At 36.7% G+C, this 13,056-nt stretch overlaps 2 protein-coding genes across 3 annotated transcripts in view; one reads left to right on the top strand and one right to left on the bottom strand.

The window, feature by feature from the left end:
- IARS2 (isoleucyl-tRNA synthetase 2, mitochondrial) overlaps window positions 1-7,445 on the top strand; it is an 82,226-nt gene extending 74,781 nt beyond the window's left edge. Inside the window, exons 19-23 of the mRNA XM_058275233.2 lie at window positions 1,153-1,259; window positions 2,448-2,593; window positions 3,767-3,957; window positions 5,675-5,819; window positions 6,931-7,445. Of these exons, the coding sequence (XP_058131216.1) occupies window positions 1,153-1,259; window positions 2,448-2,593; window positions 3,767-3,957; window positions 5,675-5,819; window positions 6,931-7,073 (732 nt within the window). The 3' untranslated portion in view covers window positions 7,074-7,445. The remainder of the gene's footprint in view (window positions 1-1,152; window positions 1,260-2,447; window positions 2,594-3,766; window positions 3,958-5,674; window positions 5,820-6,930) is intronic.
- Window positions 7,446-7,684: 239 nt separating this feature from the next.
- RAB3GAP2 (RAB3 GTPase activating non-catalytic protein subunit 2) overlaps window positions 7,685-13,056 on the bottom strand; it is a 156,340-nt gene continuing 150,968 nt past the window's right edge. For both annotated transcript variants that reach the window (XM_058275231.1, XM_058275230.1), the window contains exons 32-35: window positions 12,347-12,436; window positions 11,896-12,117; window positions 10,880-11,038; window positions 7,685-10,676 (exon numbers count right to left, since the gene is read on the bottom strand). In XM_058275231.1, the coding sequence (XP_058131214.1) occupies window positions 10,521-10,676; window positions 10,880-11,038; window positions 11,896-12,117; window positions 12,347-12,436 (627 nt within the window). In that variant the 3' untranslated portion in view covers window positions 7,685-10,520. The remainder of the gene's footprint in view (window positions 10,677-10,879; window positions 11,039-11,895; window positions 12,118-12,346; window positions 12,437-13,056) is intronic.

The following is a 13,056-nucleotide window of genomic DNA, read 5'->3' on the forward strand; positions in this document are numbered from 1 at the left end:
CTTGCTAGATTGTCGTAGATGTTAGGTATGAAGTATTAAGATTTCCTTTCTAAGTTCTTAAAAGACTTGAGAAATACTGGGTGGAAACAATATGCCCATCCTTCCCCTCAGATCAGATTTTTCTCTCAAGATCAATTCTCTTTTTATCTAATAGGAAGGAACAAAGTAGTTATATTTTATTTAGCTGCAGAATTAATAAAATGATTCTCATGTGTCTTTTAAGTAATTTGCTTCTTTCAATATAAGCACAAATACTTTGTGTTTTCTCAGAATTTGAAATGTGGTTACTTACAGTGTACCTTTAAGTCAGAGGAGTGCACAGATTATTTTAATCCAGTGTTATTTTTCAAGCAGAAATTAGGGAACATTAATGAACATTAGTACCCTGCACTTTTTGCTGTTTTAAAATGGCGTGATTATCTTTTAAAAACCTTTTCCTTTCCTTTTATGAGTGTTCTTTTATAGTTTCTAGGTTAGATTATGTATTTCTTCATTGTGATCTAGCTTGTTATCTAAAAATGACCTTTAAAAGACCCCTAAGTGATGGAGGAATAGTGTATGGATTAGAGTGGACTTACTGATATTCTATTCATGAACTATTGTGATTAGTAATCGAAGAAAATATGGCCTTGGTGTGGAGAAAGTGGCCATGGTGGCTGCTGGGGGTAGGGAATGGGAGGAAGAGATGTGATGTGGGGGCATTTTTGGAGGTTGGAGTTGTCCTGGGTGGTGCTGCAGGGACAGTTACCGGACACTGTCTGTCCTCCCATGGCCCACTGGGTGGACTGTGGGAGAGTGTGGGCTATGGTGTGGACCACTGACCATGAGGTGCAGCGGTGCTCAGAGATGTATTCACCAAGTGCAATGAATGTCTCATGATGATGGAGGAGGTTGTTGTTATGGGGGGAGGAGTGGGGGGAGGGGGTGGGAGGTATATGGGGACCTCATTTTTTGAATGTAATATTAAAAAAATAAAGACAAAAAAAAAAGGAATCAGAAAAGGAAAAAAAAAGACCCCTAAGTGTGATTGCATATCACGTTTTGTATTTGTCTGCCTTTGAAACAAAGTTTTTAAAGAAACATATTTTGCTCATCATATCTTGCATTTTCACTTACTTTGGATTTCAAATGTGTTTTGGCTGTGTTCCCAAGATTACTGAGTCATATAAACAATATGATTTTGGAAAAGTTGTTCGGCTATTACAAGCATTTTACACCAGGGAACTCTCCAACTTTTATTTCAGCATAATCAAAGACAGGTATGTATGACTGAATAACAATACTCAGAACATATTTCTTAAGTGTTTACTTTGTTCTTTACACATGTTCAGTATACAGTGGTGAGCGAACAGGCGGTATTGTGCATTTATTTAAAAATTGGGGCGGGGGGGTTGGCCAGCAGGTGTGGCTCAAGCAATTGGGCATCTGCCTCCCACATGGGAGGTCCTGGGTTCGGTTTCTGGTGCCTCCTGGAAAAACAAACAAACAAACAAAAACAATTCAAGGAAGCCCATGTGGCTCAGTGGTTAAGTTCTGACTTTCCACGTACAAGGTCCAGAGTCCAATCCCCAGCCCCTAGCACCTTTAAAAAAAAAATTGGGGTTTTGGAATCAAGCTTAATTTTCTTTTTTGCCCTGCCACTTACTAGGTATATGATTTTGGCCAACTAATTCAGTAATCTCAGTTCTTCATCTGTAAAATGGGGAAGATAATACCTACCTCATAATGTGTTTTTGAGCATTAAAAGATAATGCAAGCATGTGAGTAACACTTAATGCTATGTCTGACAAAGTATTAAGTATAAGTAATAACAACTGCTAATATGAAATATTGATAACATGGTTGCCCTCAAGGAGTCTGCAAATATTGAAGAGGAGAGAGAAGTATACAAGCAATTATAAAATAATAATTTTGTGTGTCGTAATATCCTTTTAGAATAGTGCTTGTTGCTATTTTATGTCTTCATTTATTGCTCTAGTGTACAGGTGATGGTGCTATCTTCATAGTAAATAATCCAATGTGAGGTATCAGCCCCAACCTATTCTAGGCAATGCAAGACTTCCCACCGAGGGATTAGAACTCTGAAGTCCTCTTTTAAAAGACTAAAAGCATTGTTCATTTTAAATATCATGAACTAAAGAACAGTTAATTCTTTATTTAACACAGTAGTCTAGGTTATAGTTAATAGCTACCGGAAAATCAGAATTAGACATAGCACAGCCACTGAGAGTTTTTTTTGAAGAGCTGGGCATACATGGAAGGAATAAAGTGGAATAGAGAATAAGTTATCAGAAAATTGCATGCCAGAATATTTTAGTCTTTATTTAGAAGATGATTGGAGCCATAGAATTAGCCACTGGAAGGATAAATTCATACTACATCAAATCCTTTCTTAGTAATCATATTATATAGTCTTATCAATTGCTGAGTAAACTCTTCTTGTTTAGGCTTTATTGTGATCATGAAAACGATGCCAAACGACGCTCTTGCCAGACTGCATTAGCTGAAATTTTGGATGTGATGGTCCGTTCTTTTGCTCCCATTCTTCCTCACCTGGCTGAAGAGGTCTTCCAGCACATACCTTATGCTAAAGGTAGGGCCTGCTAGATGGACGGAAGTCTTCTACTTGAAAGAGTCTTCTAGATGTAGGCTTCTCCATGAAAAGATCCCCCTGATGAGGGTGCAGTTTTTAATTTTATCTACTTCAAAGAAGGAACACTACTCATCTATGATTAATGCTTTGTCATAACATTTCTTGGTCAATTAGTAGCTTCTGCACTAATTGATCAGAGTAGGGGAATTTCAGAATGGCCTTTGAGCCATCTCCATTGCTTTCAGATATGTATTACCAGCTGTACAATATTGAGAAATCACTTTTTCTTAATTACTCCTATAAATGTTTTTTTGTTTGTTTGTTTTTTATTTTCCCCCTTCCCTTCCTCCTGCCCTACTGTTTTTGCTGTCATTTTTTGTCTTCTCTTCTCATTTACTCTCCTCTAGGATTCACTGGGATTAGATCCTGGAGACTTCTGATGGGGAGAGATGTTCCCTGTCAATTGCCCCACCTCAGTTCCTGGTTTCTGCTGCATTCACCTTGACTCTTCCCTTGTCTCTCTTTTGATGTGTCATCATCTTGCTGTGTGACTCACTTGTGCGGGGCATGGCTCACCATGAGGGCTCTCACGCGGGCTCTCGCGCGGGCTCTGCCTTACCATGTGGCACTGGCTTGCTGCGTGGGCACACTTTCTCTTTTCACCTGGAGGTCCTAGGGATCAAACCCAGGTCCTCCCATATGGTAGGCGGAAGCTCTATCACTTGAGCCACATCCGCTTCCCAGTATAGTGCTTTTTAATGAATATTTTAGGATAGTTCCCCGCCTTCCTTCCCCTCACCTCCCGATTATATGGAGCTTATAGAATATTAGAAACTGGAGAAGTTTAGAAAGAAGAGGAGGAAAATCAGTCACCATCTTACTATCTATAGACAACTGCTGTTAATATTGGGATATTTCATCTTTTTCTATACATACTTTTTTCTTTGATATCTTACTATAGATTTTATCTTTTGTTTAAATGTTAACAGTTATTTCCCAATATTGATATAAATATTTGGTAAATATTTTTCATGGCTCTATTATATTTTATCACATGATTAATTAGCATAAATAACAATTCTTATTTCCCACTGTTAGTAATTGTTTAATGGTTAGAGCTTTATGTACAGTTGAGGATGTATGTAAATCAATTTAAATTGGTGTTTGTTTAAGAACCCAAGAGTGTTTTTCGCACTGGGTGGATTAATACAAGCTCTATCTGGAAGAAGCCTGGATTGGAGGAAGCAGTGGAGAGCGCATGTGCAATGAGAGATTCATTTCTTGGAAGCATCCCTGGCAAAAATGCAGCAGAGTACAATGTTGCTATTGTGATAGAGCCTGGACTGCTCTTTGAGATAATAGAGGTATGCAATAATTTGGACTTTTAAAAATAGTGCTGATATCTCACGAATTCACCTAAATTTTGCTTTTAAAAATCTGTTACTTTTATTTTTTTAATTTAGAAATTAGGATTTCAGTCTTTTAGACCTGTTACTGTCACTGATTTTTTGTTTCCTGCTTCTTCTCTTTTAAAACATTTACTGTGCTGCTGCTTACTTTGTAGGAATAGAGAAGGAAAAATGAATTCTGCTTGAAAAGAAAGCCCTTAACACTGTTTAGAGGACAGGAGACATATCAATCTATAGCAGAGAATTAGAGTAGATCTAAATGAATTTTCTATTAAGGGTCTGTTGTTCTGAGACTTCTGTCCATCTGGACCAGATTCAAAACAAATCCAAAAAATGATTTCTATCTTCCTGAGATCCAGCCAGCTTTCATGTGTCTCTTATGGGGCTATCAGAATTTTCTTCTCAGGATCCTTAGGTTTTGATTTGCCTTGTTGGCTTATAGTTTAACATACTAACTTGAGATCTCTGCTAGTCTTACTGTGTTAGAGAACTGGAAATGTTTTTTCTTCCACCAAGTCTTAGTTTCTAAATTTTACCTATTTCATTGTTTTCTAAAAACTATCCATCTCATTTTGGTTGATAGGCTTAATTTTTAATAATGTAACTAAAATGATTTAAGTTTTTAGACTTGAAATAGATAATGGATATGAGATTGCTGATCAAATAATAGAATTTTGAATATGATTTCCACTTTTAAAAATTTAACTATTGGGAAGCTCTGACTGCTTCATTTTATATTAGTGCATTTGGGACAAGGCTATACAGTAGTCTTGGGCTTTTTTTTCTCCGTATGTTTTCTTTGACTTCAGTAGTTTTGAGTAATAAGATGGTAACAATACAGCTTGTTTTGGATTATTTTGGAAAAAACACATTGGCATTTTAAAAACTGAAAGTATTTTCCTTAGTTAGGAATTACCTAAGTAGCTGTCAGATGAGTTACTTTGGAGTTCTGGCTCTTTTACTAATTACGTGTACCAACTAATCTGAGTCACCTTTTTAAATGAGGTTTCTTTTGGTTTAAAGGAATGCCTGTACTAGCTTGCAAATTAATTTTGAAGATCAAAATTACAACGAAAAATATAGAAGTGCTATAATAAATTCTTTTATTTTTATCAAACATCCAAATTGGTGTACTTCAGAAGGATTCTGTGCATTTTTCAGATTGTCATCATTGGTCTAGTCATACATTGCTAAAAGCAGGTCCTTGTTTAGATAGCACCTTAACCCTTTCCTAAGCTAGGGAACAAGATACAGGATAAAAAGTATGGACATTTGAGACATACATACCTGGGCTTGAATTCAAGTTCCACCACTTATTAGATGTGAAACTTGGTCAAGTTAACTTCTCTGAGCCTATTTTCTTATTTGTAAAATGGATATAATATATACCTTAGAGGATTTTTAAAAAACAATTAGAAATAATTGGACTCTTAGCATCTAGCAAAGTATCTAGCATAGACTGTATCTTCAGTAAACACTATCGATTGAAAATTTTTAATTAAAACCTCTCATAATAGTAAGAATTGATGCATTTAATAGCATAAGCTCAGGACTAATGGTACAAAAAGATTCCTCACCGAAGAAAAGAATCTGCACTGGCTGTTTTTAGAACCTCTTAGGTTATGGTAAATAATCTTAATAGAGACAGTAACTTCCACATGTTAACCTCCAGATGCTACAAGCTGAGGAGACATCCAGCACCTCTCAGCTGAATGAATTAATAATGGCTTCCCAGACAACTTTACTCACTCAGGAACCACTGGAGATGACCGCAGATGTAACTAAACTTGAAGGGACATTCCAAATCAATTTACAAGGTAAGATGGAAGTGAGAGTACAGTGGTATCTGAGTAATTTTAGGTAATCTCTAACTTTCCAATGGACAATATTTTAGGATATATACTGGAATACATATACATCTTTCTTTGGAAACTGTAAACAATGGCCAACAACTGTAAGCCAGCTCTCAAAAATGTTCTTGCCACTGATATTGGGAACAGAATGCTAGGAACAGAAGGAGAGTTTTCCTTCCTTTCCTTTGAATACATAATTGTCAATTTACGTGATGTTAGTCTGATATGCTCCCATTTCCCTTGTGTCCATATTCTTTGGTACTTAGTGCCTAGTTCTGCCCATCTGTGCCCACCCTTCCCCAGTGTTGATTCTAAAATATCTTATCCCTCACACCTCAAATTATAAGATTTACTAATTAATCATTAGTGAGAGTTTAAGGGAGAAATTTTATTGAACTCATGCTCACAGTGTCTCATAAGCATTTTGTAGCTATTTCTTTTTTATTGGGGCTGTTGTTTATCAACTTAATCCTCTATGACGGAGATGGAGGCAGACTGACACAGTAACAAAATAACAAGCAGACATTTTGGGAGGTATGAGGCTGTTTGTGTTGCTCATACCTTTCAAGCCAGTAGGAAGTGGGAGGCTGGATTAGAGAGGCATTTTAAATTTGAAGTTTGACATCATTAAGCATGTAATAACGATTGTGACTTAAATTGATTTTCAAAATGTTTGACATTCTTTTTAGAAAGATTAGAAAATACAGTAATTTTCTGTCTGAGGTCTAAGAGTATTAATACTGAGGAAATTATTTCTTCTTATCCAAATCAAGATGTTTTGTGCATTTGTCACAACAGTTTGGTGCTTTTATTTATTCTTAAGAGTGTGTCTGGAGAGGCAGTGTAATTTATCAGAATGATACCTGCCATTAAGAGCTAAAAGGCCTGATTTGCCTAAGGAGATCCAGAGCTCAGTGACAAACTGTCTGGTTCCATTGACTTGGCTATTTAAGAATGGGGCAAATGCAGTTATTGACAAACTTTCCCAGGGCAGGAAAGAGAAGGCTTTGACGAAGGAACAAATAGGCACTGAACAGCCTTATCAGAATATGCATCATGTATTTTTCTTTAACAGGTGGTGATATTTGTGAAGAGTCTTCTTACAAAGTAATTGTCATGCCAGCTACCAAAGAAAAATGCCCTCGTTGTTGGAAGTATACAGCCGAGTCTTCAGATACACTCTGTCCCCGATGTGCAGAAGTTGTTGGTGGAAAGTAGTACCTTACTCTGGTGTTAACAGCTTTTTGAGCAAAACCTGCTGATGGTACTGATTGGGAGTTCAGGTGGATTATTTACAGTATTGTAAAGAAATCCAAGATTTAGGTAATGAAGAGTAGATGGTGGAAGATGAAGATCAAATCAGAATTGTAAAAGAGCTATTTCCTGTAACTAGAGATAGAATTTTGCACCCGTGTGTGTATATATGCAGATATATCCATATCCATAATGGACTTTTCCAGAACATGGCTGCTGAATATGCTTACTTTCAGAAATGTGGCTGGGCAGAAAATGTTCTATATTTTATATATCTTTTTAACATAATATTTAGAGTTCTATAATGTCTGAAAATAAAGTCATCTTGGTAAACTACTGACTGATGTTGGTGCAATAGTTGTTGAATATCAAGTGAAAAAAATGAGGTTTTGAAGGGGAATGGCAGGGTTGGGTTTTCCTTAAGAGATGAAAAAAACTAACATCAACATTTTCAGAATAGCTAGCTTTTTCAGTTGGATTGGAAAGAGAAAAACACCACTAAATCTGTCATTTCCATGTAAGCAGGGGAATAGAAATCCATAATATTTACACTTATGGATGTTCAGGAAACAATATGAAAGCTGAAAATTTATTTCACTAATATACATAAGGTCACAACAACAGACACAGAAGATAGCAGTATATACAGAATTTCGCTACTTACATTACAATAGATAATTGAGCATTTTAGAAACAATTCAGTATTGGATTAAAATCTTTCTACCCATGGCTAATTCTGTTCAGCAAAAATCTTTTAGAGGCTCAACAAACCCCTTCTATCAGGTTGAGAGAGGGCTTTTTACACCTTAAAAATGTTTCCTATAAGTGAAATGGACCTCGGCAACTTCTAAGAGAATGTTGTCCTCAACACAAGCTTGCTATTACTAAATCTGGGTTTTCTGTGATTTAAAATTGCATTTGTGTAAAAGAAATTTTTAATGTAACAGTGTTTCCACTGTTGATGAACTTGAATTTGTAGAACACGGTGAAACTCTTCTCTTTTTGCAAAAATATGAAGCATTTACAAGCTTGGTGCTGTAATCCCTTCTTATCTACATTTAACCAGGCCCCTCCTGTTCTACTTCTAAACAGAACCTCTACTGTATAAGTTTTGATTATTTGAACACTTACTTTCCTCTAGCATTATACAGTGGAATTAATTTCAACAAGGTAAAGAAGGTGTATTTAATAAAGAAAGGTGGAGGGGCGGGGGGGTAAATCTAGAGAACCACTACCAGGATTGGCTTCCCATCACTAAGTGCAGTGAAGTGCAACACTTTTTATTTCAGAAACCACCCATTTGTTGTAAAATATAATTCATTTACAGGTCTTCATTGTTACAGAATGTATACACAGCTTTTATTTTTCTTCCTATCAGAGTGTTTATTTTAAAAGCCCTTGAAGTAGTAAAATATTTAACTGCCTTTCTTAATCTACAACTCAGAATTTTAAAATTCTAGCCTTGTTAAATTAAATTAAAGGATTACAAATCTTAACTAGCAAATCACTGATTTGTGTTATGGTTCCATGGGTATATTTCAGCTTTTTAATATTCTCAACTATACTCAGATTTGAGTATGTCCTACCAGATAAGTTTAACCAGTTTTATTAATCTAAAATGCTTAATAAGTATTCCCAAAAAAGTGATAATGGAACTGAGGATTTAATTTTTAAAACTGCCTGCCTAAAATTTCACGTTTCTTTGACCAGAATCCTAAAGTACTTTATTTATTTTTGAGCTGTCGGGGCCAGGGATTGAAGCCAGAACCTCATGAACCACATCAACCCCCCCAACGTACTTTAAAAGCAGTTAGAAAAATCATGGGAAACTAGTTTCTTAGGACACATGTAACAAATGATTTTATATAAACCTATACAAGTTTCGAAGAAATATAATTATGTCTGATGGAGCAATGGAGATTCAAGCAGAGGCTGGAAGGTTGGATTGGCTTAAGGTCCTTTTCAATGCTAATCGTGTGCAAAACGTGTGCCTCAATCAGACATACAGGCCCAGTCCAAATACTCAAGGCATCTTAAGTAACTATCAAATTTAAAATCTTGATAGATAAGCTAAGTAATCAAGGTTTAGCCAGATAAATTCTTATCTGGATATGAGCTTTTAGTTAACAAGAACTCAAATAAAAATACCCCCAAACATCAAACATTTTTTTCTTTCTATTTCTGAAAGATGTTCCTCAACTTTGTACAATTGCTAAAGTTGGCTTCTTTCAAGGAAGAAACACACTTCTGTATCACATGAGTCAGTAAAAGTAACAGTTGTGATCTAAGACATCAATAATTGCACTGTATGGCTACATTTCAAAGATATACCATAATAAGTTATGTGGTATCTGTCAAGCACAAAGCACTTTTCCAAGGTCTGGTTAATTTCATTTTAATCAAATATTTATTCAGCACTCCGACTGGTCTAGGCACTATAGGGTATAAAATTTTTTGTATTTTATCCTCTCAACCCAGCTGTGAGGTAGGTTTGCTAAAGCTGTAATATCACTACGCATTTTCTGTACTGTTCCCAAGGTCAGATAGAAACATTACCAAATCCCAGAAGAGACATTTCTAAACACTTATAGGAAAAATAGTTAGACTTAATTTTTAGCATCACTGCCTTTTTTTTTTTTACACAAGTTTTACAAGATAATACATTTTTACAATTATCAGATGTGGATATAACTTGGAACCTTGGCATAAAAGCACATCTTACATTATAATTAATGCATCTCAGAATCTCACTTTTGACAAGGACAACAGGTCATGGGTTCTCTTTAGTGTCCCTTCTAACGGATAGGATGATCTCAAACTCATGTTTCCTCCACAGCAAGATCCTCCTCTGATGGCAACAGCACAGCCTCCGGGAAAGGACCTGTCGGCATCCAGAACTTCTAGGTGGCAGCCAGGACAGGGCTAAGCATGACGCCAAAGCACTCTCCCACATTTATTAAAGGAGAGTAGGAGGTTTCTCTAACTTTACTGATGAAGGCTGTACATAAACACATTTAAATTTAATTACTACAATAATATTTTGAGTATGAAATGTAGAATCTTATAGTAAGAACATAATCTGTAAATTAAAACCAATTTAAAATAGCAAAGTTTAACAATATACTTAAGTACTTGAAATAACCGGTAAAACATCAGTTATTACTATTTATGGTATAATTAATAATTGCTTATATTTATATTCAATATTAACCAAAGGAATACGATTTAGCCAGGACCTCACTTTTTAAAAGTAATGTATTTTTTTTCAAATTTATTTTACCAAAAAAATGAGAAAAAAGGCATATTCCTTCCATAAGATTCCAGATCTTACTATATAAAATAACCATGCACTAATTCTTCTTATAACCACGATTTTAGATTACTCATTATCATTAACCCAATAGGTAAGTGTCACGAAGAAGGAACAGACATGGCTTCCACGGCGTCAATGAGGTGTAAGGCGAGGCTGTACTGCCCATGCTTTTCTGGTAAAAGCTCTATTACTTTATTGACTAGTCTAGCTGTTGTTGCAATTGGCACTTCAGTGTTTTGAAGATCCTGGGGATCCTGCAAATGGGACAAAAATAACCCATCAGTTATATACAATAATTATTACTGATAACTGAGTTATCAGGAAGATCGCTGTTGGTCATTAAAAATGGTTTTCTTTAAACTAGGTAAGTCAAATTTGGAATTTAAATTTTCTTAACTCTGATTGAATATGCATTAAAAAAAAATCCAGTGACCTGACTGATACCTGCTGAACTTACCATAGCTTTCAGCCAAGTACAGAGTGTGGGTGGAAGTCTGGCAAGTAGCTCCATCCCTTCTTTTGTCTGGGTATGAAGGAGTGCGTAAGCCAGCCTCTGCCCTGTCAAGACCAGCAGCTGAGAGGCCAGGACCTCTTTGTCATGAACCTGTAGAATGGCCTGAGGATATACAAATGAAGTATATAATTAGAGCTAACCAATTTATTTATTCTGGGAAAGAGGTTGCTACTCAAGGTGATCTAGTACATTTTTTTACCTGGCCAGATCTAAATTGAAAATATTTGTAATCAAGGTAAAGTCCACATCAAATAGCACTTAAAACACAAATCTCTGCTCTTCACCTGATTTTGCAATTCAATAGGACTATTCAATAAGTCATTTTCAAACTTTGGCAAAGAAAGGAAATTATATTGGATCATGTCACAACTACTAAAAATCTTTTAATGGTTTCTAAATACACTTGGAACATGGCCCAAGAGCCTCATATGATGTGGCCCTGACCAATCTCCCAGCCTCATCTCCCACTTCCTCCCCCCTTGTTCTGGACCTGGACCTTGCCAAGCTGGCCCACCTCGGGGCCTTCGTAATGCACGCGCCTGTGTCTTAAGCGCTCTTCTCAGTTTTCTCACTGGCTAGCTGCTTCTTACCCTTGGGGGCTCAGGGCAAATGTCACCTCTGACCATTCTGTTACAGCAGCTCTTGTTCATCCATGGCATGGTTTATTTTCTTGATATCACTCAATACAAAATTTAGCACGCTTTTCTGCTTTCACCAGTAGACTAAATCCCAAGAGAAAGGAACCTTGTCTGTTTCATTCCTGTACAAAGACCTGGCACACTGTAAGCATTTAGTAAACATTGACAGAAACAGGAATCTGATTACAATTTTATACCAAATTTGTGCCTGGATGTCCTAACCAAAGGAAACACAGCAAGCTTTACTGGAGACTTCACTGATTCTCTATTCCAACCATCAGTTTTGTAACTTAAGCCCAATTGACACAAGATCATTATTACCTCTTCTCCTAAGTGGTCAACTCCATAGCTGTAGAGCTCCCCCACATAATGCCTTCTGACAACATCTTCACTGACTTGCAGATGATGGGCTAGATCCACAGCTAGAACTGGCCAGTCCTGGTCCTTCCCAAAAGGAGCGGCCGGTGCCTCTTCTGAGGGATCTTTGTCCTTCACGACTGAATGCTGGGCCTGGACAGCTGCACTAACAACTTTCAATAAAAACTTGAAAATGGAGAAAGAGGTATAGCAGCTTCTTGTTAGTATCTGTTTTATTAAAAAATATCATAAGTAACTGTTGGCTCCTGTGAATTAGAGTGGCTTTTCCATTAAAACTGCTTAACTATTAAAAAGGAACACACAATTTATAGTTACTAGCTTCCAAGAACACCTTTAAAAACCACCTAGATTGCCTTACAATTTTAAAAAAGAAAATCCAGTAACTGTAATTTACCTGTTGTCGTACAGAAATAAAATTTGGATCCATTTCACCACTAGGTAATAACTGAATTGAAGTTAGGTCTTTGAAAAATGCATTTTTCCCCTAAAGAGAAAGAAGAGATCAAGAAACCATGAATAATATTTTATTGTTATTATTAAGGAAATTACTAGGGATTTAAAAAGGAAGATTAAGAAAAAACAAGGTATAAAGAAAACTAACAAATCATGGTTTTTATTTTTTCCTTGAATAATAAAATGTAAAGCTTTTCATTTTTCTAGTGTGTGGTAGGCAGCCTTTAAGATGGTCCCCAAAAATCCCCTCCTCCTGCACTGCTGACTCGCTTCCAGCAAGCACAGGCCCATCTGACTTCTGAGATTTGCTTATAGAACACGGGCTTTCGCCTGAGCGCTCTCCGAGGGGCCAGCTGCCATGTGAGCTGCCTGTGGAGAGGCTCATTTGCCAGGGACCGAATCCTGCCAACAACCGTGGAGGTTTGGAAGTGAACGCCCTTACCCCTCCCCACCCAGCTGAGCCGTCAGGTGGGACTCCTGCCCTGGCCGATTCAGTACCTGCAACCTTAAGAGAGACCTTAAACAAGAGGCAACCAGGTAAGGGGAACCCTGATTCTTGGTCCATAGAAACGGTGAGGTGATAAGTGTTTGTTTTTTTTAAAGCTGCTAAGTTCTAGAATAACTTGTTACACAGCAAGAGATAAATAATAC

Source organism: Dasypus novemcinctus, chromosome 13 (assembly GCF_030445035.2).
Source record: "Dasypus novemcinctus isolate mDasNov1 chromosome 13, mDasNov1.1.hap2, whole genome shotgun sequence".
Classification (NCBI taxonomy): Eukaryota; Metazoa; Chordata; class Mammalia; order Cingulata; family Dasypodidae; genus Dasypus; species Dasypus novemcinctus.